The following is a 24,017-nucleotide window of genomic DNA, read 5'->3' as shown; positions in this document are numbered from 1 at the left end:
TTGTTTCAACTTGTGTATGACCCTCAAGGAAGATATTTTTGGTGAACACATCCTTTGTTCTACTTAAGTAACAAGATCTAAGCTAAGGTAGAATATCCCAGGGATCCTTTCTTAACTCTGTAGTTGGAGAAAATGAGGCTGAGGGGAGACCTTATCGGTCTTTACAACTACCTGAAAGAAGGTTGTAGTGGCGAGGGTGTCAGTCTCTTTTTTTCCAGGTAACAAGTGACAGGAGAAAAGGAAATGGCCTCAAGTTGCACCAGGGGAGGTTTAGATTGGATATTAGGAAAAATTTCTTCACGGAAAGGGTCGTCAGTCATTGGAACAGGCTGCTCAGGGAAGTGGTGGAGTCACAACCCCTGGAGGTGTTTAAAAGATATGTAAATGAGGTTCCTAGGGACATGGTTTAGAGGTGGACTTGGCAGCGTTAGGTTAAAAATTTGACTTGATGATCTTAAAAGTCTTATCCAGCCAAAACAGTTCAACGATTCTGTGTTTCTGTGCTTGTGGTACAATGTTTAATTAGAGACTTTTGCTACAAGTGCTCCTCTTGTCCTGTCTCCTGGTGCCCAATCACTTTTGTCATTATGGGGCTAATTTAGGTCAAACTTGTGAATTACTAAGGAATTCTCATCCATGTATGGTTCTGAAGGATTAATGGAATTGATTGCTCACCTTTGGGGGTGGAAAATAATTTTGCTGTTAATTATTTCAAGCAGAGGATGAGCCAAGCAGCAATGTCAGAATTACAGGGTCTTTTAGGCCCAAACAACATTGCTTCACTTCTGAGGCATTTGTTTGCATTTTTCCAAGAGGACTGCTAGCTTTTCTTTCCATTTGTCTGGCTAGCTTTCTGACTTTGACTTCTTCAGTTTCATTTTCTTCCCTCTGACTGCCTCTGTTCTGCGTCACTTCCTGTGTTTAAGTACTGCTAGACTTCTCTTTAACTTCTTGGTTTCTCCTCTTCTCAGGTTGTGGAAGCTACTTTGACTTTTTTTTTTTTTTCTCCTACTCTTCTCCCCTCACCCCCTTGCCTTCTGCTATTTCCAACTATTGCAGAAGTTTCCTAAGTCTCCTGGGTGATACCAGAGTGCTGCCTTTGTTGTCTTATTTGGGATGCTACCCAAACCATATGTACCCTTTGAGAAGCTGGGGGGAGGACCTAGTTCCCCACATGCTTACAGTGTGTGCTCCCAGGTCTCGTCTCTCTATTCACATCAGTTTATTTGTTTGAGTCTCTAGGGACTGGGTTCGTATTTCTACCTCCTGGGCACAAGGTGCTGTAGGCTTGCCAGTTAGGTGTGACAAGTGATTATTTTCTTCCCCTGTGCTGTCAGTTGTTCCGTAGCTGGTCAATTTGTTAATCAGGGGGTTTTCTATGATACATTCATACAGATCTTGTTAAATAATTTTTTTTTCAGGAGCTTCAGCATAGGCAGAGGAAATTCTACTTCCCCTAAAGCCTTTATTGTTTCTTCTATAATTGTTTTATGTCAGAAATATGTGGGGGTTCAAATGAACTTAGAAAATGCTTTTCCCATGGATGTACCAAGCCAGAAGGTGGGGTCTCCCTTGGGATCACTGAGAGCAGTTGATGCTGTCTTGGAGCTGATAGATAAGGGTGAAGCTGAACTTCAGATAGCAGTAAACTTCAAGTAGCAGTAATAATAATTATCCAGAAAAAGAAACGTGAATGTGTTTAACTTATCCATGTTAAAGTGGGTGGTAGAGGGTATTCTGTTTTTTAAAGCACATCCTTCTAGTGCTTTTGACAATGGCTGCAGCTGCCTTGGTTATTTCCTGCTAAATGAGACAGATGCAGGCTGCTCTGCTTCCAGGCTGTGCCCTGGAGCAGAGGCATGGAGCGGGTTCAGCTTTCCGTGTCCTCTTCCTTCCCACACAGAGGGATGTGGCCTTCTCTGAGCCCGAGGCAGCCAGCAGGAGAGCACCTGGGTGCTGGAGGGGATATTTTGTGCAGCCAACAACAGGATCGAGGAGGGTAACAGATTGGTAACTTCTGGTGTGAAGTTGCAGGGGTTTATGCAGGAGTAAGACCTATGAAGATGTAGGGCTGTTTCTCACATCCCCTGATTAATAGGGTCGATTAAACTGGATTATTGTGCATTTAGGTTTGATTTGGGGAGTTTATGGAACATTTTTTTCCCCAAACACACTCTAAATTTGGTGTCCTAGCTATTTTTTTCCTCAGTTGATTATCCTCATTTTTTTTATTCATGATATAGTAACTTACATTGGCACATTACAAAAATGTAAACTAGTAATGTAGTGCTCTGGAGCAAGGAGAGGAGCAGGAGAGAGAAAAAGGTTATGCGGTTATTATGTGCTTTGTTGTTTTTATTATTTCTTCTCCAAAACGCCACAGAATTGAAAAGTGTGCTGGTAAAGTGAGTTTAAATTGAGAGAATTTTCATCTGTCCTCCCATGCAAGCATTATAAATCTTTTTACTGCATGAATGCTTACATTTCAAAGTCAGCATCAAAGTTCCTAAGGCTAAGTGAGGAGATGATTTAGCACATTTTCCTCATTGCAGCTTGTTGTGATGGTGTCTTTCCTCCAACAGTTATTTTGCTTCCCTGTTTCTTTTGGCGTTTCCCAAAATAGCTCTTCCAGGCAAACACTATAATTCTTATCCTAAGTAGGACACAATAGTGAGTCTCTTGCCCCAACCTGTTTCTACCTGCTTCTGGCAAGAAGGTTGGATGTTTATCCTTTTTGAAAGGTATCTGCAAGCCAAAATGAAATGTCTTCACCACTCACTTGGCATAAAGTGCTGTTTAACACTGTTGATAGTCACTGTTAATACTTGTTGATTTTGCGGAGAATTGGTGCTGATGTGACTAGGACAGCTTTCCTGAAGCTAAGTGAAGAATCCTGATGTGCAGAGATGAGGATCCACATCAGGTGGTGTGCCAATTAAGTGATGTGATCACAGTGTCTTCTTTCTTGGCCCATTTGGTAGCATTCGTGGCAGCATGTGCGTGTGTGTTATTTGCACATGTTAAAAGAGGAACGTGGCTTTGCTGTCTGAGCCATCGCAGCCTGAGCCTCTCTCTGGGAAGTGCACAGGATGGCACGAGGCTCTTGAGATTGCCAAGGGTGCCACAGTCGAGCTCTGGAACTTGGTGTTCGTAGCTGGTGTAAAGTGTCAGCCTGTGCTGCACACCTGCTGGGAAACGATTGGTAAATCTGTGCTGAGCTGGTTTAAAAAAATGCTGTGGGGAACCCTTGAATCCTGCAGAGAAACCATTCGTGTTTAGTGGACTTTTTCCTGCCATACAGTTAAGCTAACACAGTGCTTAAATGCTTCTCAATGATGAAAGTCTGTGGTGAAGCTGTTAAGGTTCAGTTTTGAAGGAAAGGGAAATAATTTGGCAGAGTGAGAAATATTTTATAAGTGCAGCAAATATCTATTGTGGAGTGCATTTATGCTGTCACAGATTCTTTACTGAACCATCCAGAAATGTGACATGCTGTGCCAGGAAGAGCTTTATCCCTCTGAAGTTTGATGGGATTTTTTTGGTATCGTGGACTGGGAATAAATAAAGGAATATATTTAAATAGATAAACTGGTCCTAAGTACGTGAAGATTACCCAGATAGTAAAACCTGGAGTTGTAGTGGGAGATACATTATGAAATATTAGCTGTGCATATTATGGTAGTCTGAAGTTTGTTTCTGTTTGTATTACTGAAGTGCTCTAGAAGCTGACTGCTGGTTAGAAGACTTGTTTGGGCTTTTTTGTTAATCTCACCATTGTGCACTATATTCTACCTGCCTGAAAAGAAAGCTCAGTCATGTTTGCCTTGGCATTCCAAACTGAATTCTTAGGTCTCTCCTCTGGCCATAATATGACAGCAGCATAAATAATACATTGTATTTTATTCAGAGCTTTAGCTTAATAGGTCTGAAAGCAAGTCGGTATTTTTCCCTGGCTCTTTTAAGTTTTGGCTTCTCTGTTACACGTGGATTCTAAACTGTGTAATCATACTTTCCAAAGGCTGATGGTAATCATTATTTCCCCGCTCTCTGCACTCACTTCAGATATTTGGCATTGGGACCAAGCCAAGGGAAGGGAAAGGGATTGCAAGTAGCACTGAAAGAGCAGAGGAAAACCTAGGAATTGAAGCCAGGCTTCCAGAGTTTTTGGTCTAGGTCTTTGTTGGCTGTGTAAAAGTACTTTTAATGATGTTTATGTGAATGTTAAAGCAGGAAGATTTTTTTCCCACTTTATATTAAGTTTAGTCATTACTTCTCCATTGACTGTGAGGAGTGGCTGACATGCCAGAAGGCTGTGCTGCCATCCAGAGAGACCTGGACAGGCTGGAGAGTTGGGCGGGGAAAAATTTAACGAAATATAACAAGGGCAAGTGTAGAGTCTTGCATCTGGGCAGGAACAACCCCAGGTTCCAGTCTAAGTTGGGGAATGATCCATTAGAGAGCAGTGTAGGGGAAAGGGACCTGGGGATCCTGGTGGACAGCAGGATGACCATGAGCCAGCACTGTGCCCTTGTGACTAGGAAGCCCAATGGCATCCTGGGGTGTATTAGAAGCGGAGTGGTTAGTAGATCGAGAGGTGTTCTCCTTGCTCTCTACTCTGCCCTGGTGAGACCACATCTGGAATATTGTGTCCAGTTCTGGGCCCCTCAGTTCAAGAAGAACAGGGAACTGCTGGAGAGAGTCCAGCACAGGGCAACAAAGATGATTAAGGGAGTGGAGCATCTCCCTTATGAGGAAAGGCTGAGGGAGCTGGGTCTCTTTAGCGTGGAGGAGACTGAGGGGTGCCCTCATTAATGTTTATAAATATGTAAAGGGTGAGTGTCATGAGGATGGAGCCAGGCTCTTCTCGGTGACAACCCGTGGCAGGACAAGGGTTGATGGGTATAAACTGGAACACAGGAGGTTCCACTTAAATATGAGAAGAAATTTATTCACATCGAGGGTGACAGAACCCTGGAACAGGCTGCCCAGGGGGGTTGTGGAGTCTCCTGCTCTGGAGACATTCAAAACCTGCCTGGACACATTCCTGTGTAACATCATCCAGGTGTTCCTGCTCTGGTGGTGGGACTGGACTAGATCTTTTGAGGTCCCTTCCAATCCCTGACATTCTGTGATTCTGTGACCTCTAACAATACGTATGGCTTGCGTGTATTGATTATCTCTCTGGTAAGAAAGGGATACCCAGAAGTGCAGAGTGAAAATCATTCAGTGCAGCTACTATCCTGACTTGTTATACAACCAGCATGCTCATTTCTTATACTTATTTCTGTATAGTCTTTATTTAAATAGCATTATATCTTCAGAGCCTTTTAACTCCATCTTTATAGTGGTCTTTAATGCTTTGATGTCTCTCTCTTCAGAGATGATTCTGTCCCGGAGGATAATATTTGGAGGGGTATCCTTTCTGTGATTTTCTTCTTTCTAATCATCAGTGTTCTAGCTTTTCCTAATGGTAAGTAACTGTTTAAACTTCATTTCATTTGAATTTATTTTTATTGCCACTATATTTGTTTTTATTTTTATTAAAGTACCACTTTTAAATGTATTTTTTCTTTTATGCTTTTGAATTCCTTTGTGTTAAGGAGCAGTCTAAAAATGGGCTGCAATCATACTGAGCAGAGATAACAGTAAAATGCAAGTTATTTATAGCTTGTCTGTGTCTAACAAGGAAGTCAGGTTTTCCAAATCAGTGTCTCTATTTGCAGGTGAGCAGCTTCAGCACAGGTTGCTAAGTAATGATACTGCCAGATCCTTAAATGATGTTTAAAAGGAGTCTCCCTCAGTGTGTTTTAACGAAAGTGTCATTCTACAAATGCTCAGAGATGTGACACCTTACATAAATCACCTTACCAGAAGCTAGTGATAGTTAGAAATGTTCTAAGTTGCATTACAATGTAAAACCACAGTTGCTCAGTAGAAATTTAAGTTGAACAAAAGTTCTGGTAATTGTGTGAGGAGCAGAAAGTGCAAAAAGGTAAAAACTCATGTGTGACACTTCGTGGAGAAAATGCCGTCTTCCTATTTTCATTTATTTATTCATTTTTAATTTTGACTTATTGATGGCAGCAAGAGCAAAGTTCTTGGGGCAAGTCTGAACTACATTAGGATTGGCAGTGTTCAGGAAAAAATAGTGATGGTGCTCACGTCAGCTTTGTAGTTCAGAGCTGGGACATATTTTTCTCGTAGTTTAAAAATCATTTAAAAAAAAATAAAAATCCATTACTTTTCACTAAGCAATCCCTGGAAAAGAGTGTCAGAGAAGAATGAGTTTTATGCACACAGTGGTGAAAGAGCGGTGTACAGTGTATGCTGAAAATATTTGTTCAGCCACTTCTTGTTACCTAAATATATGATTAATTTTTAGAGGTTTTCCAGTTTCACCAGACTTACCTTCTCTGCTCTTCACACTAATGGAGAGGTTTTTAATCTAAAAAGTCAGTTTAATCACTGGCTCTAAAGTAAAGAGCACAAGTTTCTTGCTTCTTGTCAGATGTGATACTCAGTTTGGAAGTTTTAGGAGGCCTGTTTGCTAACATTTCATGGTCACCTGAAGGCTTAGCACCATGCTGCTTTGCTAACACACGGAAATTTGTATTTTATGACTTAGTTGAAAGCAAGATGTGTGTGAGCTGTGGGCCAGAAACCAGATCAAGAGATCCTTAGGTGACAACTGAGATGTTGTTTGCTGAGCAAACAGCATATTACTGTTCTGGAAACAACTCCATCAAAATAATGGAGAATTTTGTCTACATCTTACTAACAGGCAGCCTTCTTTTCCTTTCTGAAATCTGCCATGACCATATATATATATTTTTTTAACAGAGTCCCAGTCTTCAGTTTGATGGAGAACTGATCCATGCCAAATCCTTGTCTGAGATATACTCAAAAATAGGTTATGTGTTTCTTAGTGACTGTCTTCTAATAGGCTTTTTGTTTACTGCCCACAGGACCCTTTACACGCCCCCACCCTGCAATATGGAGAATGGTTTTTGGTAAGTTTAAGTTGTGTTTCTGACTTTTTCAGTGCTTCTGCAAGACTGACCATTTTAACTTTCAGATGAATGGAATTGTCATGAAACATAATTGTATGTCAGACTTATGTGAATGTCACTTCCCTCCCACTTTTGAGCAGTTGCTAATAATATGTTCTTAATTATGTTTGAGAATGTCATTGTAGTTACACTGTGTCAGGATGGCGTAAATTAAATCAACAGAAAGGGATAATTCATTCTGATACCCTGTTTTAATTCTGTTTTGTGTTTATGCTGCCTAATCTCCTCCCCCATGCCCTTCCTACTGTCATCTCTTCCCACCCCAAAAATTTTTTATAGCTACTGCATTTACTATCTGAATTCTAACTAAATCCAGTTTAGCAGGGTGCTTCTTTTCATTATTGGCAAAATATGCTATTGCTTGTTTATTAAATTGTATCATTGTGTAGCTTAACATACATTTATTGATATTCTCAATGTATATATTCATATTCGTAGTTTATAATTTCAGCAGAAATACCTGTAAATATTAGTTGCATTAATAGTTTGGAAAATAGTTCTATTAACTACGGAACTTACGGAGGTAAATCCTGCTTCTTAGACATCTGAATTACATTACAAAAACATAAGGAATTTTATTTTTAAGTAATTCAGGGTTCACAGAGCATATCCTAGGCTTCGAGTACATTTACAGAGAACTAGGTACATTTGATTTAAAAGCTGATCTGTTTCTTTTTAAGAGGACTGAATGTTTCTCTCTCCCGCCACCTTATATAGCTAAAAATAAGTAGCCTCCCAAAGTAGCTGATTACTCATCTGTTGACATTGAGAAGATACTGTTGATTAGATAGTACGTGTTAAAGATTCCTGCTCCTTGTGAAGTTTGGGAAACAAAGGTCCTACTGCTCATTTCAAGTTTCAGCAAATGTAAATTAAAAGGTCATTTTCAATGTTGATACTGTTAGAGCTGGGCCCCCTGTACTTTCAGCCAAACGCTGCATGCAAAATCAAGAGCCACGTTTTCCCTGTGTAATTCTGCTTCTTCTGGCATTGCTTGTTTAGCCATGCTTGAGGTCTTGGACCTGTTCAGTAGACGGAAGGCAGGAGCAGTGTGTTCTCAACATTTCAGGATGTACCCTTGCCTGCAGGCTGTACTTGTAGTAGTTTGGCATCTGTTTACCTGATGTGTTTTTAGGATGTACTGCCGAGTACGCTATATATACTTCCTGTTCGTGTGTGTAGTTGAACGGAAGTTGTTCTCTAGCATACACTGTAGATTGATAACATGTGAGTTCTGGATATAGTTTAAAATAACTTCTTAGAATTGCTGTAGTTTATTTTGGATGGCAGATTCTAAGTTTACTCGCATTAATCTTTTTGCCTTCCTTGACATTGCGGCAGGACACAAGCAGGTTTGAGTGCTAGAGTATGGAACAAGTATTTACATGCCTCTTCCAAATGTGGTCTTAGATATCTGTAAACTTGTGAATAATATAAAGATATGCTCCCAACAGCAGTTTCATCTACTCATCTTCTAATGAGTTCTTCTTTTAAAAAAAAATCCATATTCAGATGTTGGGAGGAGAGAGGCAGTAATCCCAAATGCAGTAGTGTTTCATAATTTATAATGGTGTGAAAACAAATCATAATTGTCTTTCTCTTTAAAAACTTCCAACAGTAAATATTCTAGCTCACAAGTAATTCAAGCATGCATTAGTTTATATTTATAACTATTCTTTATTGCCAGCGTAGTTCAGAATTGTCAGGCGGGATTATTAAATTGATCTTTGTGTTGAAATCTGCATATAGGCATAGGCACTTGCATTAGTGAGTCGAAGAATTCTTAAAGCCAAAGGAAAGATCTAGAGTCCTAATGTATCTCTTAATAAAGAGCTTCCTGATCACAACCCTGTACTACCGTGTCTAAACTAAGAAGACTGAGTTTGTTTTGATTGAGTTCATGCAGTCGAGCATATATCACTTGAAACAGGAGGTGATATGAAGGGCTGAGTGCTCAGAGATTGTCATGTGACTCGCGTCTCTTGAGCTTTTTTGCATGTAGCCACTACGTGTAGAAAACTTGTTTGTGCAAACCAGGCATGTATGGAGCAACAGTTTGAAAACAGCTTTTTGGACTCTCTGTGTCCCAAGGACATTTGTGAGTGAACATGATTTAAAAGGGTCTTCTTTTTGCAGGTCTCAGTGTGCTCTATTTTCTGTTCCTGGTGTTTGTGCTCTTCCTTAACTTCGAGCAGGTAAAAGCTGTGATGTACTGGCTGGATCCTAATCTTCGATATGCCACAAGGGAAGCAGATATCATGGTATGTATCTATGGCACTTTATGGGAGGTTTTGGCTACTTTAGGCATGTTTTACATGAGTGGGAAGGGGTAAATTATAAGTGATGCAAGTTTGTGTCTCTACTTGACAGAGTCAATGAGCCTTTTGTATCAATTGCTGTTTCTTTACATGGAAATCAATTGGTGTGGAAAACAGTCTTCTCTATTTTTTTCTAATGCAGATGGCTCAGATGAGTGTGCAGTCAGGAGTGTGAGATATGTTTGCACTGGGATGGCTTTGGATTCCTTTAACAGATATGAGCCTGGATACTGAAAATAGACTTAGCAAGGTAGTATCTAAATGAGGTCTGTACAGTATGTGTCCCCCAGATCAGTTGTGTGTTTTGGTTTGGTTTGGTTTTTTTTGATGCCACAATGCTGTACTCAGATAACTTTGGTCTTGCCTTATTGCTGTGAGCTTAGTACATGGCTGGCATCCTACTGAGTATGTGGAAATCCAGGTACAGCAACTGCAGGGCTCTGCTGCCTTCCATTTGCCCAGCTAAACACTGGTGCTGTTACCATTGGGAAGTTACTTCCACAGACCATGATCTGGAGTGGTGTGGAAGGCCAGGCTTGGTCTTCCCCTTTAGAAGAGGCTCCCAGCACAGGAAGTTGAGGTAGTGAAAGGAGGCTGGGAGAAGTATGTGGGGTATGTTGGAAGGCAGGCAGAAGAGGGTAAGGCAAGAGTTGCCAGTCCTGTCCTCTTCTCTATCGCATCAAGTTACTGCCCACCACCTGACCAGTGTGCTTCCTTGCCCTTGGGTTTGTGCATCAGTGCACTGTGGCCACCTGTTGTGTAGTATGTGCTGTTATTGGACTCATGCCTCAAGAGGAAGGAAATATAATTGATTATCTTTGGCAAGTAGCAATTTACTGCATATGCAAACTCCTACACAACACCTAATCACCAGTGGCTTCAAACTCCTGCCATGTAGCACCTAAAAGTGAATGGAAATCTTTGTAGTGCAGTAAGCTTACATTGGCTGATTGATAGTGAGGGCTCCCTGCCTGGAAAACTCTGGATGCTTCAGGTGTTGTACCTCAGCTGATCAGCAGTACGTGTTGTGCAACTCCAGCATCCAGAGTTGGGCTGTGACGTTCTGTTCTACAGGAGCTGTGCAGTGGTGGTGAGGTGTGGGCAGCCTGCTGTTAGGTGGTAGGAGGACACATCGCTAAGTAGAGCATGAGCAAGGGGGTTAGTGATGTTGCTGAGCAACAAAAGCGAGCTGACATGAGGAGTCTGTTGGTAAGAAAGTCAGATTCACCTGGCTCTCCTGTCATTTAAGTTAGAAAAAAGTAGACTCAAGTCAGGGGAGGACTGGTATTGCTACTGGCACAGAACCAAAGTGCAGCAGATTTCCTGACACTGAGCACGCTGTACTACTTTGCCATCCTGATACTGTCACTTAAAGTTGGAGTAAATTTTTAAAGTGCATCTGTAATGAAGACTGCAGCATGATCTTTTGCACAGGGCTGGCAAAGTTCCTTGAGTATTAAACAAAGTTTAACATATTTCACTGTATGACTGAAAGAGCCGCAGCTGGAAAGATGAGATAGAGAGGAAAAAAAGCCCCAGTAAAAATGAAACAAAAAAGCAAGAGTCCTGAAAAAAGTCTACTTTTGGAGTAACCTCATTGTGTTCACTCATCATAGAATTTCAGGTATCATGGTGTAGCTAGGAGCCTGCACCTTCCATGGTGCATTCAGTGCTTCTCATGCCTTTGTTAGGAAATTAAACATAGTGGCTATAACACTTTGTGTACATGTAGATCCAGGTGCTGTAGTGAATTCAAATCAGAGCTTCCTGAGACTTGAACCTGGATGTTTTTCTGCATTTATATATGAGATAAAAGAAGCAGAAATGTGGAAGGAAGCTCTAGTGTGTGGGGATTTGTCCGCCATTCTGCCAAGGTGTTGGGAATACAGCAAGTTGTACTGGGAATACAGCAAAACGTGCCAGTTTCAGATTTTTGTGGGCATGTGCACTGGGGCTGCAGCTTTGCCATCCCTAGGACAGGTGGTACATCTTTCTCGGAATGTCCAGCAGCACTGGCACCTGTGAGAAGCAGTACCGTGCTTTCATTTCAGGGCGCACCAGCGGTAAGGGGTACTTAATATTTTCATCATAGGACTTAACTGCCTCCTGATAGGAAGCATAAGAGATAAGAGGAGTGTGTGTGTGAAATTGTGCATTCTTCTCTGTGTGGAGACCAGGATTTAAATGTTTCTCTGCCATCTCCTTTTCAACTTGATCATGGCTCATTTACACAGGATTAGCAATAGCTCTGGCCTGAAAGAGAATCCGTTCTTAATTCAACAGCACTGAGCAGTGATGTGTTGTCACCTGCAGGTGGCAATATATATATTTTAGAAGGGATTTTTTAGAAATTTGTGTTTCCAGTTGGGCATAGTTCAGTTTGTGCCCAGTGATGAGACACAGATGCCCCACAGGTACAGCTTCCTGATAGCATACAGATATTTTTTAATTGGGCAGTGATTTCTGGCACTTGCTGTACAACATTATGAACATATTTCCTTTGTTATTGATGACTAGAATACTAATTAATATTCCTAAGGAATCTGCCACTCATCTATAACAGAACTTTTGCAATTTCCCTTTGATTTTTTTTTTTTCCCCCCCTTAAGCCCTGTGACCAAACTTACGCAATACGAATGTGATCTGGGAGATTGCTTTGGTGAGGAAAATGAGACACAAAATATACTCAGATGAGCATTGAGGTGATAACATAATATCACAAACTGGTGAGAATTAGCCACTCATGAGCCACATCTGAACACCAGACAGCAGGAAAATGGGGAAAGGTGGTTATTTCAAATCACGACTCCAAAGAAAAACAAATAACTGCTTTCTGGAGTGTTGTTTGCTGGTTTTATTGTTATTGATTTTATTGCTCCTGCTGTTCCTCTGTCACATATGAAATACGTGCTCGTTCAGGAACCAAGGTCTATTCTATCTCCTTTTGAATTAGAGCTGTACTGTGAAGACACTGAGTCTTAACACTGGAAGTTTTGTGACAAAGATCAGAAGGAACAAAAAGTGGAATAACATATTTTAATATCTGTATAATTTCAGGCTTGTTGCACTGGACAGAAAGAGGTTTCTTCACTCTAGTGTTTCTGAAGATGCCTTTTCATTGAGGTTTGTTTTTGTTTGTGTTTTTTTTTTATTAACAGGAGTATGCTGTCAACTGTCATGTTATCACCTGGGAGAGAATCCTTAGCCACTTTGATATATTTGCGTTTGGGCATTTCTGGGGCTGGGCTATGAAGGCTTTGCTGATCCGTAGCTATGGGCTGTGCTGGACTATTAGCATCACCTGGGAACTCACTGAGGTAGGCCACCCATTTATCTTAATTAAGCAAATGTATGAGACTTGGATTATTCTTCAGGGGAAGTGTGCACGTTACTAGAAGGATGACTCACTGGTTCTTGGTATAGATTTACATTTTAAACCTTATAAATCAGATGCTGAGCAATTGACGCAGTTGCGTTAATGGACAACAGCAAGCTGTGGTTTAGCTAAGTGACTCACTAGTACTCAAATAGGAGGGAAGTCTAGGCCAGCCTGTTGGTGCCATCCATACTTTGTTTTTCTGCTGTTATAGGAGTCAATGCTCGTGCTACTTCCAAAGTTGACTGATATTCCCTGATTCAGAGCAGTTGTTCTCCTTTTCCACTTTGCAGTATCTGTGATCTGCTATCACGATCCTCCTACCCCGAATACAACAGTATTACATATTGTGTATAGTTGTACATACTGTACGGTGAAAGGAAGTTAAGGGATGTCTGAGGAAGGTGTAAGGACCCATGAGGAGAATTCCAAATGGAATGGCAAGACACCATTTGGTGTGTTGTTTTCTGTCATGAGGCCCCTTTTTTTTTTTTTTGTTAAATTGTACTGCACAGGGCTAGTTTATTCATGTTCACTGGTATACAAATGTGATTTTTACTAGGCGTGGATCTAAGCTAGTTCACACACAGTGTAGTCCCCTGCATCATGTTTTGGAGGACCACTGACTTACTGTTGTTATTCAGCTTTACCACAGTTTTCCCAAGCATGTGCTTAGGTCATTTGACAGTTGGCACTTTCAAATCCTATTTTGGATTTTAAAAATACAGATACTTGACTTAGCTGATTTTTGCTTGGACTGCTGCTCATTATTGTTAGATCTATTTTAAGAATTCAAGATGATTAATTGCTACTCTAAATATTTTCATTTGGATGTAACCTAGAGCTTCATTAGTAGGATATATGTCACCTAAAATCCAAGGATATGTTTCTATAAAAATGAGTTTAATTTAATTACATTATTTGATTGGACAATTCAGAGGAAAAAAAAAAAAAAGTCCAGTTTGTATCAGCTTTTGGAACAGTGCAGACTGACTTGTCACACTTAAAATACTAAGTGTAGATATGGACACCTGAATTTAGTCTTTAAAATCATAGTTTTTTGTAGAGCTTGCTGTCTTGAGAATGCTTGGCTCATCTGACAGGTCATGTATAATTCAGGAACATAGATAAGGATTTAGTTGTCTAAAATTAAACTTCAGGGTTTGAAAATACTGATGCCATGAGTTCCTTTTCAAAACATGTTTTTGTTCTGTGGCATTGAAGGTTATGCTGTTTTCTGAGCTATTTTGAAACTGCTTAAGATTGGGATTTCACAAGTACCCATCCACAAAAAGCAACTTTACTAGTTATTGTACTCATTTTTTCCCTCTGGAAAAGAATGAATTTGGATTTGTTTCACTCGCACTCTTATCATTCAGTTAATCATCGCACAACCATCGTCTTCAACCTGACACCGCATGGGGTTTCTAGTATTCCCTGTTGTTGAAAGGCATATTATTGGAACAGATAGTGCATTGGGTAAGGTTCAACATATAGAAAGGTTATCACCACTCAAATGGATTTTTAATGAATTTGTTAATTCAGGAAAGCCATTAGAAACCTACCCAAGTTATCAAGGCAGTTACACAGGGATTTAGTTGTGCATCTACTGTTAGCATTAATGGATTTCAGCTGACTCCCCCTTCTGAAATGGGACCCTTGGCTCGTGCCCCATGCTATCGGATTAAAGTTGGGATGCAGACAGACCTTGGTCTCTCATGCTGAGAAAACAGCTAGCACCTTAGAGATGGGCTGGCTAACACCTGTCCTCTGGCTTTCGCTACCTTATTATTTGTAACTTCTGGTGTCTTTGGATTATTGCAGATTGAGATTTGTAGCCTAGTTCCCTTTCAGGTTAAATTAATTTAAAACATGAAAATGTAGCAGGGTAATGAGCTTGGGTCCTGAAGAGAAATTCAAATTTTCTCCACATTGAAAATCCCATAGCGTTGTCAAAGAAAAACAAGTTGCTTTGATATACTTCTGCAAGAGTTTTCAAAGCAACTGTGGTTATTATAAATGGACCAGTATTCATTCTTCCTGTATACAGACAACATTCTTCTTGTTCCTTTTCTCACATCTGATTTTTCCATTATTTTATTTACATATCTGTTAACAGAAGATACTTTACAAAATTATACCAATAATCTTCAGCAGACACAGCGTATGTACATTAACTGACAAAAATTGCGCTGTTTTTGTGGAGGGATGAATATTTTTAAGCTTGCTATGTGTTTTGTTAAGTGTCTCCTTGAATATTCCAAAGGGACTGCTTAACACATGGCTGTCTTGATTTCAGTCTGCAGCTAACTTTTTCGGTCTATTTTTTGGGTTGCTGTGATTTTTCTTGTAGAATAGAGAATACAATTTTCTTGTAAAGGAGAATGAGAGGTGCTGAATCCATTTCTAGCTCTCAGTTAAATTATGTTTGTATCTTGCCTTAGCTCTAGCCGCTTGTCCTCCTTTCACTCTATCAAAAGTGTAAAGTCATCAAATGCATCTATAAATATGTCTGATTGCCTTACTTAATGCCTTGTTATGGTCTTAGTTGAGTATTTGGAAAGGAAAAGATTGCTTCAGAGGTAAATGATATGTGCACTTTCCAGGGGAAGTCTTTAAGAGACTGAATATGTTTTGGTATATCCAGATGGTGTCAGCTTCTCAGTCTGATGTTGATTGGTTTCTGACCTAGTTTTCATTATCTTCTTCCTGAAAGTACCTTCATCATTAGTGCTTAGGAGAGACCAAGTAGGAACAGAGAGTGAAATATCCTCTTAACTTTTTGAGCCATTCTGGATCAAGCATAGCAGCAAAGCTTGTGGTGTCTGGAATATTGGTGAACTCTTTATTTTTTTTATGGTCACTAAGTTTTCTAAGAATACTAAATGAAAGAAAGGGTTTTGAAATAGAGCAAGTGTTAACTCCTGAACTCCAATATGCTTTACTACTGACAGTTGTGACAAATGCATCCATTCTACTTACTGCATCTTGTTGCTGGTTTAGAAAACAGACCTCTTAAAACTACTTAGCAGAAATCAAAGATTCTCTTCAATTTATTTTTTTTTAAAGCACAAGATATCTTCCTTTTTCCAAGAAATGCTGTAGTTTTGCTTGTTTCAAGCATTTCTATGAATGTTCTGTGTAGCATCTTTGAGAGGCTAAGAGCTGCATGATATCCTTATACACAGCAGAGTCCCAACAAGGAATGATGAGAAGGAGACCTCTGTCTCATGTGGTTCAGTCCAAGGCCTCCTGAAGTTAATGGAAGGATCCCCATCAAATTTCAGTGGTTGTGGCTTGTGTCGTCAAAGTATGACAAGTACTGAAAAGCTGATTTTTCAATGTGTACTTTAAAAGTTTATTTATATGAATTCTGTACTTTAAAAGTTTATTTGTATGAATTCTGTTCTGTTCCTCACCCAGAATCTTTTTGCTGTATTCTGTAGCTCTTCTTCATGCACCTTCTGCCTAATTTTGCTGAATGCTGGTGGGATCAAGTCATTTTGGACATCCTGCTTTGTAACGGGGGTGGCATCTGGTTGGGCATGGTAGTTTGTCGTTTCTTGGAGATGAGGACCTATCACTGGGCAAGCTTCAAGTAGGTCTAAATTAAAGCTTGATAAACATTGTTTGGTGTTCTGTTTCCCAAGGAAATGAATTTAACATACATTCTTCTTTGAATATGTAAAATTCATGTGGTATAGAAATAGCATGCAATCTACATGTGCTAACAATGCTGTAAATTTACGTTAAATGATAAAAATCCATTTCATAGTAATGTGACTGTACAGCATATATTTGTAAATATGTATATATAATTTTCCTTTGCAATCTAAGTTTCAAGCATTGATGCCAAATGAAAATATAAAGTAGTAAAGCTATTTGCCTTGTCAGTTTATTTTGTACGAGCAAGAGTTTGAAGAAGGCCGTGAAAAAAACAAATTGTAATAGTTATCTCATTATACGATGCTTTTGAACTAGATTTGGGCTCGCTTTGAGGCATTAGCATGGCAGTCTGCCAGTGCTTGTTGTAATTGCTGAAGAGGAATTAGGCTGATTGTACCTGTGCTGTGAATTGCCTTACCCCATTGCTGACCTTCTAAAGTAAATGGAGTAATTGCAAAATAAAGTAGCATTTGTTGTGTAAAGGGTCAACGGCTTGCAGCCTAGCAAGTGTCAGGTCCTGGCTGTCCAGGTATGGTTTCTTCCATATTTTTTTGCCCCCATCTTGCCTCCTTCCCTGCCAGCTGGTGGTGAGCATGGTTATCTGCGTGTTACCAATGATATAGATCAAATAGGATCAAATACAATCAATTGCCAAAGGATGTTGTCTTGAGAGATGGAAAAGGAGCTCACATCTTGACTTCCAAATTTGTACTCTACATTAACTTCAGTACTGCTTTGTTTTATTACTCACAAATTTGTTATTTGCTTTGAGAAACATCCAGCCTTTAGTCTCAGTTCAATTTTCCTGCATTTCAGTTCAGGAAGATTAATGAGCGTTAAAGAGTTGATGGTCCCTCTGCTTTTAGAGAGTTCACTTAAAACAGCAGAGTATCTATGTCAGGACTAGTCTTTACTGTCTTTGTGGAATAATTTTTCCTCATGTTATTTTAAAGTAGATTTTTTTTTTTGTCCTTTAATATGAAGAGGAGCTGCATAGAATTAGAAGGTTTTACTTCTGTCCTTTTGTTTTCTTTTTCTTTTTTTTTTTTTTTTTTGGTTGAATAAGCACAGATCTTAAAGATCAGAAGGTTCCTCCTGACATAAGATCACACTAGCCTAAAAGAGTGCAAGTATCAGAAATAAAATCTGAATCTCCTTTTTTGTCCAGAAGGGCTGGGGAAATAATAGGGTGAAAACTGACTTGTAGCCATGCTAGTCTTCCTTCAGAAAAGCAAACTTGAGTTTTTCTTACATTCCCTGTCCTTTGGATGCTGTTGCTCATCTGCATTAATGTTATCAAAAGCAAGAACCAGTAACATGTCTGTCAGATGAACCTCCATTCATATCCCCTTTCAAAAGGGAATTTGAAAGCTTTCTAGCTTTTAACAGTGCTGTCACATCTCTCCAGAAGATTTGTGTGCATCTAATATCAGAACAGCGGGTGTTATGTGTGCTGGAAGTGCAGCATTTTCAAACCTGTGAAGCCAGCCCCTTATACAATTAATGAATAATTAATCTCACAGATTCTTGAAGGATTGATGTCAGTGACCTCTAGAACAAAGAGTCTTTGGGATAAGAGCAATAGCAGCAGAGACTAGGAAGAAATATCCTTTACATCTTCCAAGGGAGATGCAGAATCACAATCCTTGTTTCTTTCCTTCATGGAGAGAATGATAGATACGTTTTGTAGTTATTTACTGGCTGAGGATAGCAGAGGGTGGACTTGCATAGCAGAATGCACCCTGATGGAAGTGCTTAATAGATTATATTATATTTCTTAATTCACCCTTGCCTGCTACACAGTTGTGTCTGTGAAGATGTCTGCTGTCCAGTGAAAAGTGTGATTGTTCTGAAACATCAGTAACATGACTATTGTGCTGCTTTTTTTTTTTTTTTTTGCATATTCGTTTTATTTATTCCAGCCGTTCTCTTTTTCTAGGGACATTCACACAACCACAGGGAAAATCAAAAGAGCTGTGTTGCAATTCACCCCAGCCAGCTGGACCTATGTCCGCTGGTTTGACCCTAAGTCTTCATTTCAAAGAGTGGCTGGAATCTACCTTTTCATGATCATTTGGCAGGTAAGAAATTCTGTGAAATCAAAGCTGCCATCAGCTCAGTTACTTATTGGCTGTGTTTGGCTGGAAGATATTCTAATGCAATGTATGTCCATCATTGAAATACGCAGTTAAGTGAATTGATAATACAGGATTGGTCAGGGCTTTGTTCGTGGCAGTTATGTGATAGTTCAGGAGTGTAATTACAGAATCTGTGGGGGAAAAAAAAAAACAAATGTGGCAGATTGCTCTTTGCAATTGATAGGGTTTTTTTAAATGGCTAGACAGTGGCTTTTTAATTGTTTTGTTTTGTTGGGTTTTTTTGTTTGTTTTTTTGTTTTGTTGTATGAGGGTTTTTGTTGGTTCATTGGTGGGAGGTTTTTTGTTTATTATTTTGTTTTTGTGGGGTTTTGGTGTGTGGGTTTGTTGTTGTTGTTTTGGGGTTTTTTGTTGTTTTTTTTTCTTCTTCTTCTTTCCCACTGACTGTTGGATGGGTCACTGGTAGTCTGAGTTCTGGTCTTGATCCAGCAAGACTCCATAGTATGTCCCAACTGCATCAGTATTTCATCATACAAATGCTAGCAGACTTCACTAAAACTTTTTTTTTAGTTCACTAAATTTAGTTTTTAAAAGGAGAACCATTAGTGTACATATATTGGTATATATATTTTTTAATATGATATTTTCTACTCCTTTAATAAATTTACCTTAGTCATTCATACCTGATTTAGGATATTAAAGCTATCAGAAGACCTCTGAAATGTGAATTAGTGTCTGATCCCTTAATGGGTTTCTGGAAGGAGAGCAAATACTTTAATAGAGGTTTGTAGGGGAGAATTCTTTGTTTTACTAGTACATTTGTTGCTTGTCCTAGAACAGAAATCTCAGACTCTTCCAAGCCTTGATCTAACCAGTAGGGCTATAGTAGAGCATAAATAGTTTTACTTCTGTGTTTTAGCTCTCATATTAATATTTGCACATTTTCTGTAGTAACTTAAGAGTTACGAAGTTGAACACTAACTTTTGTTTTGTTTTGTTTTTTTTAGCTGACCGAGTTGAACACTTTCTTTTTAAAACATATCTTTGTGTTCCAAGCAAGCCACCCTTTAAGCTGGGGGAGAATTCTCTTCATAGGCATCATTACAGCACCCACTGTAAGGTAATTTTGTTGCCATGGTGTTTTTTCTTTGGTTTAAGGTAGCTTGACTTCTAGGCACCCAAGAACTGCATATATTAGTTCGTGAGTAAGTAGAGCACATCTGAAGAAGTTTATGCTTTCTCTACCAGGAAAAGCGAAACAATTATCACTTTTCAATAGAGTGTATTCTCTGACAAGTGAACTAATAAAGTAAAATGTATATAAACATCTGTGTTTCCATAGGGATGCAGAACCCAGTCTGTTCTGTCTTCTGTTTGTAAAGCACCTCCCTGTTTTGTGGGTTCACTGCGTATGTTACCCCAAAGGATTATATGTGAAGGTATTGAAGTTGATGAGTTGGATGTTCACAAAAGTGTAGACGAGGAAAAATATAACTGTTGGGTTTTCTGACTGAAACTGTTATTCTGTTTATCTACAGGCACTATTAGCATGTTATAGGAAAAGATAGAGCATTGCCATATTCTGAATGACTGAACAGCATATATGCAGTATTAGCAGTTGTATAGAAATATTAACCTGCTTTTAGTCATGCACACTGTTTCACATTGTTAGCAGAGTCCCCTTGATTATTTTTTTTATTTTTTTTAATTTTCTTGTGAACTAGCAGGAGGTAGACAGAATGCACATAGTTCTGAAATCAGAGACAGGGAATTTACTATTCATGAGTAAAGTTATGTTACCTCGGACACTTAAATGGCAACCATGCCTTGGTTTATTCCTGGAATACAGCTGTTAGTGTCTGAAGTTATGTGCGCTGATTCCACACTGTTAGTTAAATCACCTTAAACATCTTCTAAGATCCTGTATAGATGAGCTTTTAAGTATTTTTATGGCCCTTGCTAATCTGTAGAAGTCTTTATTCTTAAACAATCCTTGTATTGTTAGATTAATAACACTTGTCTTCCCCATCTGTCAGTGGAATTCAGAGACTGAGAAAAGGAATTTTGGTCCCAATTCTTCAGAATTCCACTCAAAACTCTTAAAATTTAGGAGCATAAGAACATGAAGAACAGAAGAGTCTCCAGACTGTTTCCAAAATAGCGAGAAAATCTCTGTTCTTGAGAGGAAAACATGCCAGTAGTTAGAGCACTCGCCCAGAATATGGAATAGCTATATTCAGTTTCTTTGAAGATTCCAACCTACACATCTCTCAAGAAAATGCAATTGCTCATAAATTAAAGACAAACTGTGGAAAAAGTGGGGGTTTCTCTAATTCTATCAAAGCTGTTGCATTTTGCCTGAAAGAAGTGGAGATTCAGTGGAGAGGCAGGAGACAAATTCACTTTGTTATTTTACTAGTTTGGGTACTTTCCCAGTCCTCGCTCTCAGGATTGTTTTCTGTGTTGCTTCAAGCTACTTGATCTATGTGATAATCTGTCCTACTAGAATTGAAGCCATCTGGTAGATATCCAGCATGATTGCATGTGATTTTAACCATCAGCACGCCATTTTCAGTATAGGTATAGATTTGTAACCTAAACTTGTTTTCTAAATGTAAATACTCTGCAGACTTTTAAGGTGACTGAGGAATTTTCTTGTTTCCCTTCTCAGGCAATACTATGCGTACCTCACAGATACACAGTGCAAGAGGGTGGGAACTCAGTGCTGGGTGTTCGGGTAAGTGTTGCTGCAGTCTTGTAGCACTTGGACAAGTGTTAAGCCTGAGTCCAGCACAGAATCAGGCTTTGCATAAAGCCAGTCCTTGTTTTAGTATAAAGAACAGTATGGAGAGATTTTTTTTTTTTTTTTTTTTTTTTTTTTTTTTTTTGCAAGTTCAGGGGAAAGGAAAGTCCTGGATTTGGAGGTAGAATATGGAAAGTGATGGAATGAGTAAGGAAAAGAACGGAAGGAAGAACTAGGAACTGTGGGATAAAGCTAGGCGGCTTCAAAGTAGCGTTGGCCTTGCAGCCCGTATTTTCAGTCAGGTGAGAGGGATGAAAAATTTGCCTTTACCGCTTGTCCATCGCTGGGGCAATGTTTATCTGGCCATCTAGGTGGGCATTGACACTGTTAGCGGAATCACAACCAAAGACAGTGAAATAAACCACAGTTATCAACTATTTTTGTTCTATTCTCAAAGAAGGAAAAGAATAACGCTATGAGCAATGGTTACCTGGGCTATAATCTCTTTCAACAAGTCTCTTGGAGGAGACCTTTAAATGAAGAGTTTGCATGATTGATTCTGGTGAGAACTTCCTTCTCTAGATGGCTTGACTCAAATGTACTGTTCTGGAAACTTGAAGCATATCCTGTTGTGGTGTTGTAAAAGTTTTCTATAAATAAGCAGTGTAGTGGTGTCTCTTGATTTGTGACTTGGAAGCTTACAAACAGGAAAACATAAAAAATCCTAAATCACATATTAAAGAAAAAAACTATGTATTTTAAGAAACTATTCAAGAAGTTAATGTTTGATGGCAATGATTTTAAATTAAAACTGCCATTTCATCCTCTCTGTCAAGATTAGTGTTTGTCTTATTTCCAGAATTGTCTGAACCTTTTTCATCTTGAATAGAAGAATCTATTGCTGTTTTGAATTGGAATAGCATTTAAATGAGCCATAAAATACTCAGATCTAATTTAGACACAGTGCTCTGGTAAACTTATCTCACCTTTACTGTTAGGCTTAGGGATGTTACAGAGTTTTAAGAGGAGTGCTGGGCTGGAAGGCATGTTTCCAGGTGCAGTACACCATCATAAAGAATACCCATATCTCAGCGTTTGAGGTTAGAGAAGAGCATGCTGCAATGTAATTGCAGGTATTTCTACTCTTGTTTTAGATGTACCCTGGAGAACATGACACGTGTCTCCTTGGGTTTGGCTAGGCTTAAATATTCACCTCTTTCACTGACTTAACACCTTCCTCAATGGATCTGTTACTGTCTTCAACTCATGACCATAACACCCAGTGGACATACAAAAGGTAGTAACTCTATTTAGTTTTACTGCTACTGGGTAGGAGATGATAATATTTTTCCGTAGGCCTAAACCTCCTGCATTATTATTCCTAAAGAGAATCTGTAATGTACACAGTCGTTAAAAGGGCATTGGATTTTTTTTTTTATTATCATGACAGAGTAACCTGTTTCATCTGAGAGAAAGAATGTAAATGTATTCTTTTGCAAATTGAAGGGAAATGCGATGCTGAATGTTTGCCTTCTGGCTCTAAAAAATTGTTACGGTTTACAGAAACCATCATCCTTGGTTTAAAGCCCTCCCTAAACACATTAGTGTAATATCTGTCAATAAATAGAAGCCCAAATATCTCTTTATGATCCTATAACAAGAACTGCAATAGAATATTAATCTATAGCCCAATCTAATAATGGGAAATGTGCATGAAGTATTCTCCTCGATACTGCTTACATCTGTAGTCTGCAAGAAAAAAGGAGCAACACCAGGAGTTCCTGTTGTTTGTTGGAAAAGCAGCACTCTACCAGTAACAACTATCCAGAATCTAATTTCTGAAGCAATTAAAAGCAAGTATATAGAATATTCATATCTGTGGTGATGAAGAAACACTTATAAAGGCACAAATTAAATATGTAACAGCAAACCCATGGGAATAATGAAAATTAGTGCCTTGCATTAGCATGAAACTGTGTTCTCTGTGACTTTTCACATACTCTAGAGTCGCTCTCAATAGGTGGACAGTAAGTGATGTAAGGCATGAACAAGGCCAGTGCAACAGCTCTGCTGGAAATTGCACCATTTTCATTAAGATGAAGCCTTTCAAAAAGGAGTATACGTTAGGATGTTACAAGACCATTTGGACTGAATAAAAGCTTACAGTGTCTTCTGTTTAGTATTCTCATGACCCTTCAGTAGGACACCAACACTTTTCACTGGTGGCATCTTCTGTCTTTTGATTTACCACTTCTTTAGCTGTAATAGCTGTCCTATTGTACAATGCACTTAACCCAAGTATTCTTGACAAGAATAATGGTAAGAATGTATAAATACAGCACAAACAGCTGTATGATTTTTGAGTGCTTGCTGAAAACAGCCTGTTGTTTTGTTTAGACCTTTGAGTATATCATACCCTCATACCCATGTTTGTTTCCTGATGGTGGCCTTTCTGTTCCTACTGCTGTACTTCTAGTTTAACTATTTTTTTAATCTGCAGCTGGATCAGGAAAAATAACACAAAACCAAGATTAAAAATAGTCAGTGACCCAACAGAGTAACACTGCTCTCAAGTTTTTACTAATATGTACCTTGTTAATTTGCATTATTGTCCAATTAGGTGTCCACTCCACAATTCTAAGTTTTGGGCCCACTCATCACCCTGCAAGTCATGTTAGATGATACAGAGAAAGCTGTAATTTATTATTGACACCAGGACCATCTCTGCAATGCCAGTGGTTAAGTCAT

General features: G+C 39.1%; 1 protein-coding gene across 12 annotated transcripts in view; it reads left to right on the top strand.

Annotated features, from left to right (window-relative positions):
• PTDSS1 (phosphatidylserine synthase 1) overlaps positions 1–24,017 on the top strand; it is a 57,830-nt gene that overhangs the window by 1,277 nt on the left and 32,536 nt on the right. For 11 of the 12 annotated variants that reach the window (XR_014183452.1, XR_014183453.1, XR_014183454.1 and 8 more), the window contains exons 2-9: positions 5,379–5,470; positions 6,966–7,010; positions 9,207–9,331; positions 12,547–12,705; positions 16,211–16,362; positions 18,370–18,511; positions 19,534–19,646; positions 21,198–21,263. Coding sequence is in view for 3 of the 12 variants with exons in the window: in XM_082046788.1 (XP_081902914.1) it covers positions 5,379–5,470; positions 6,966–7,010; positions 9,207–9,331; positions 12,547–12,705; positions 16,211–16,362; positions 18,370–18,511; positions 19,534–19,646; positions 21,198–21,263 (894 nt within the window). In the remaining 9 variants the exon portion in view is untranslated. The remainder of the gene's footprint in view (positions 1–5,378; positions 5,471–6,965; positions 7,011–9,206; positions 9,332–12,546; positions 12,706–16,210; positions 16,363–18,369; positions 18,512–19,533; positions 19,647–21,197; positions 21,264–24,017) is intronic. The other variant, XM_082046789.1, reaches the window with a different exon arrangement.

Source organism: Streptopelia decaocto (genome assembly GCF_964273445.1).
Source record: "Streptopelia decaocto genome assembly, chromosome: 2".
NCBI classification, from domain to species: Eukaryota; Metazoa; Chordata; class Aves; order Columbiformes; family Columbidae; genus Streptopelia; species Streptopelia decaocto.
This window is presented reverse-complemented; position numbering and strand designations above follow the sequence as displayed.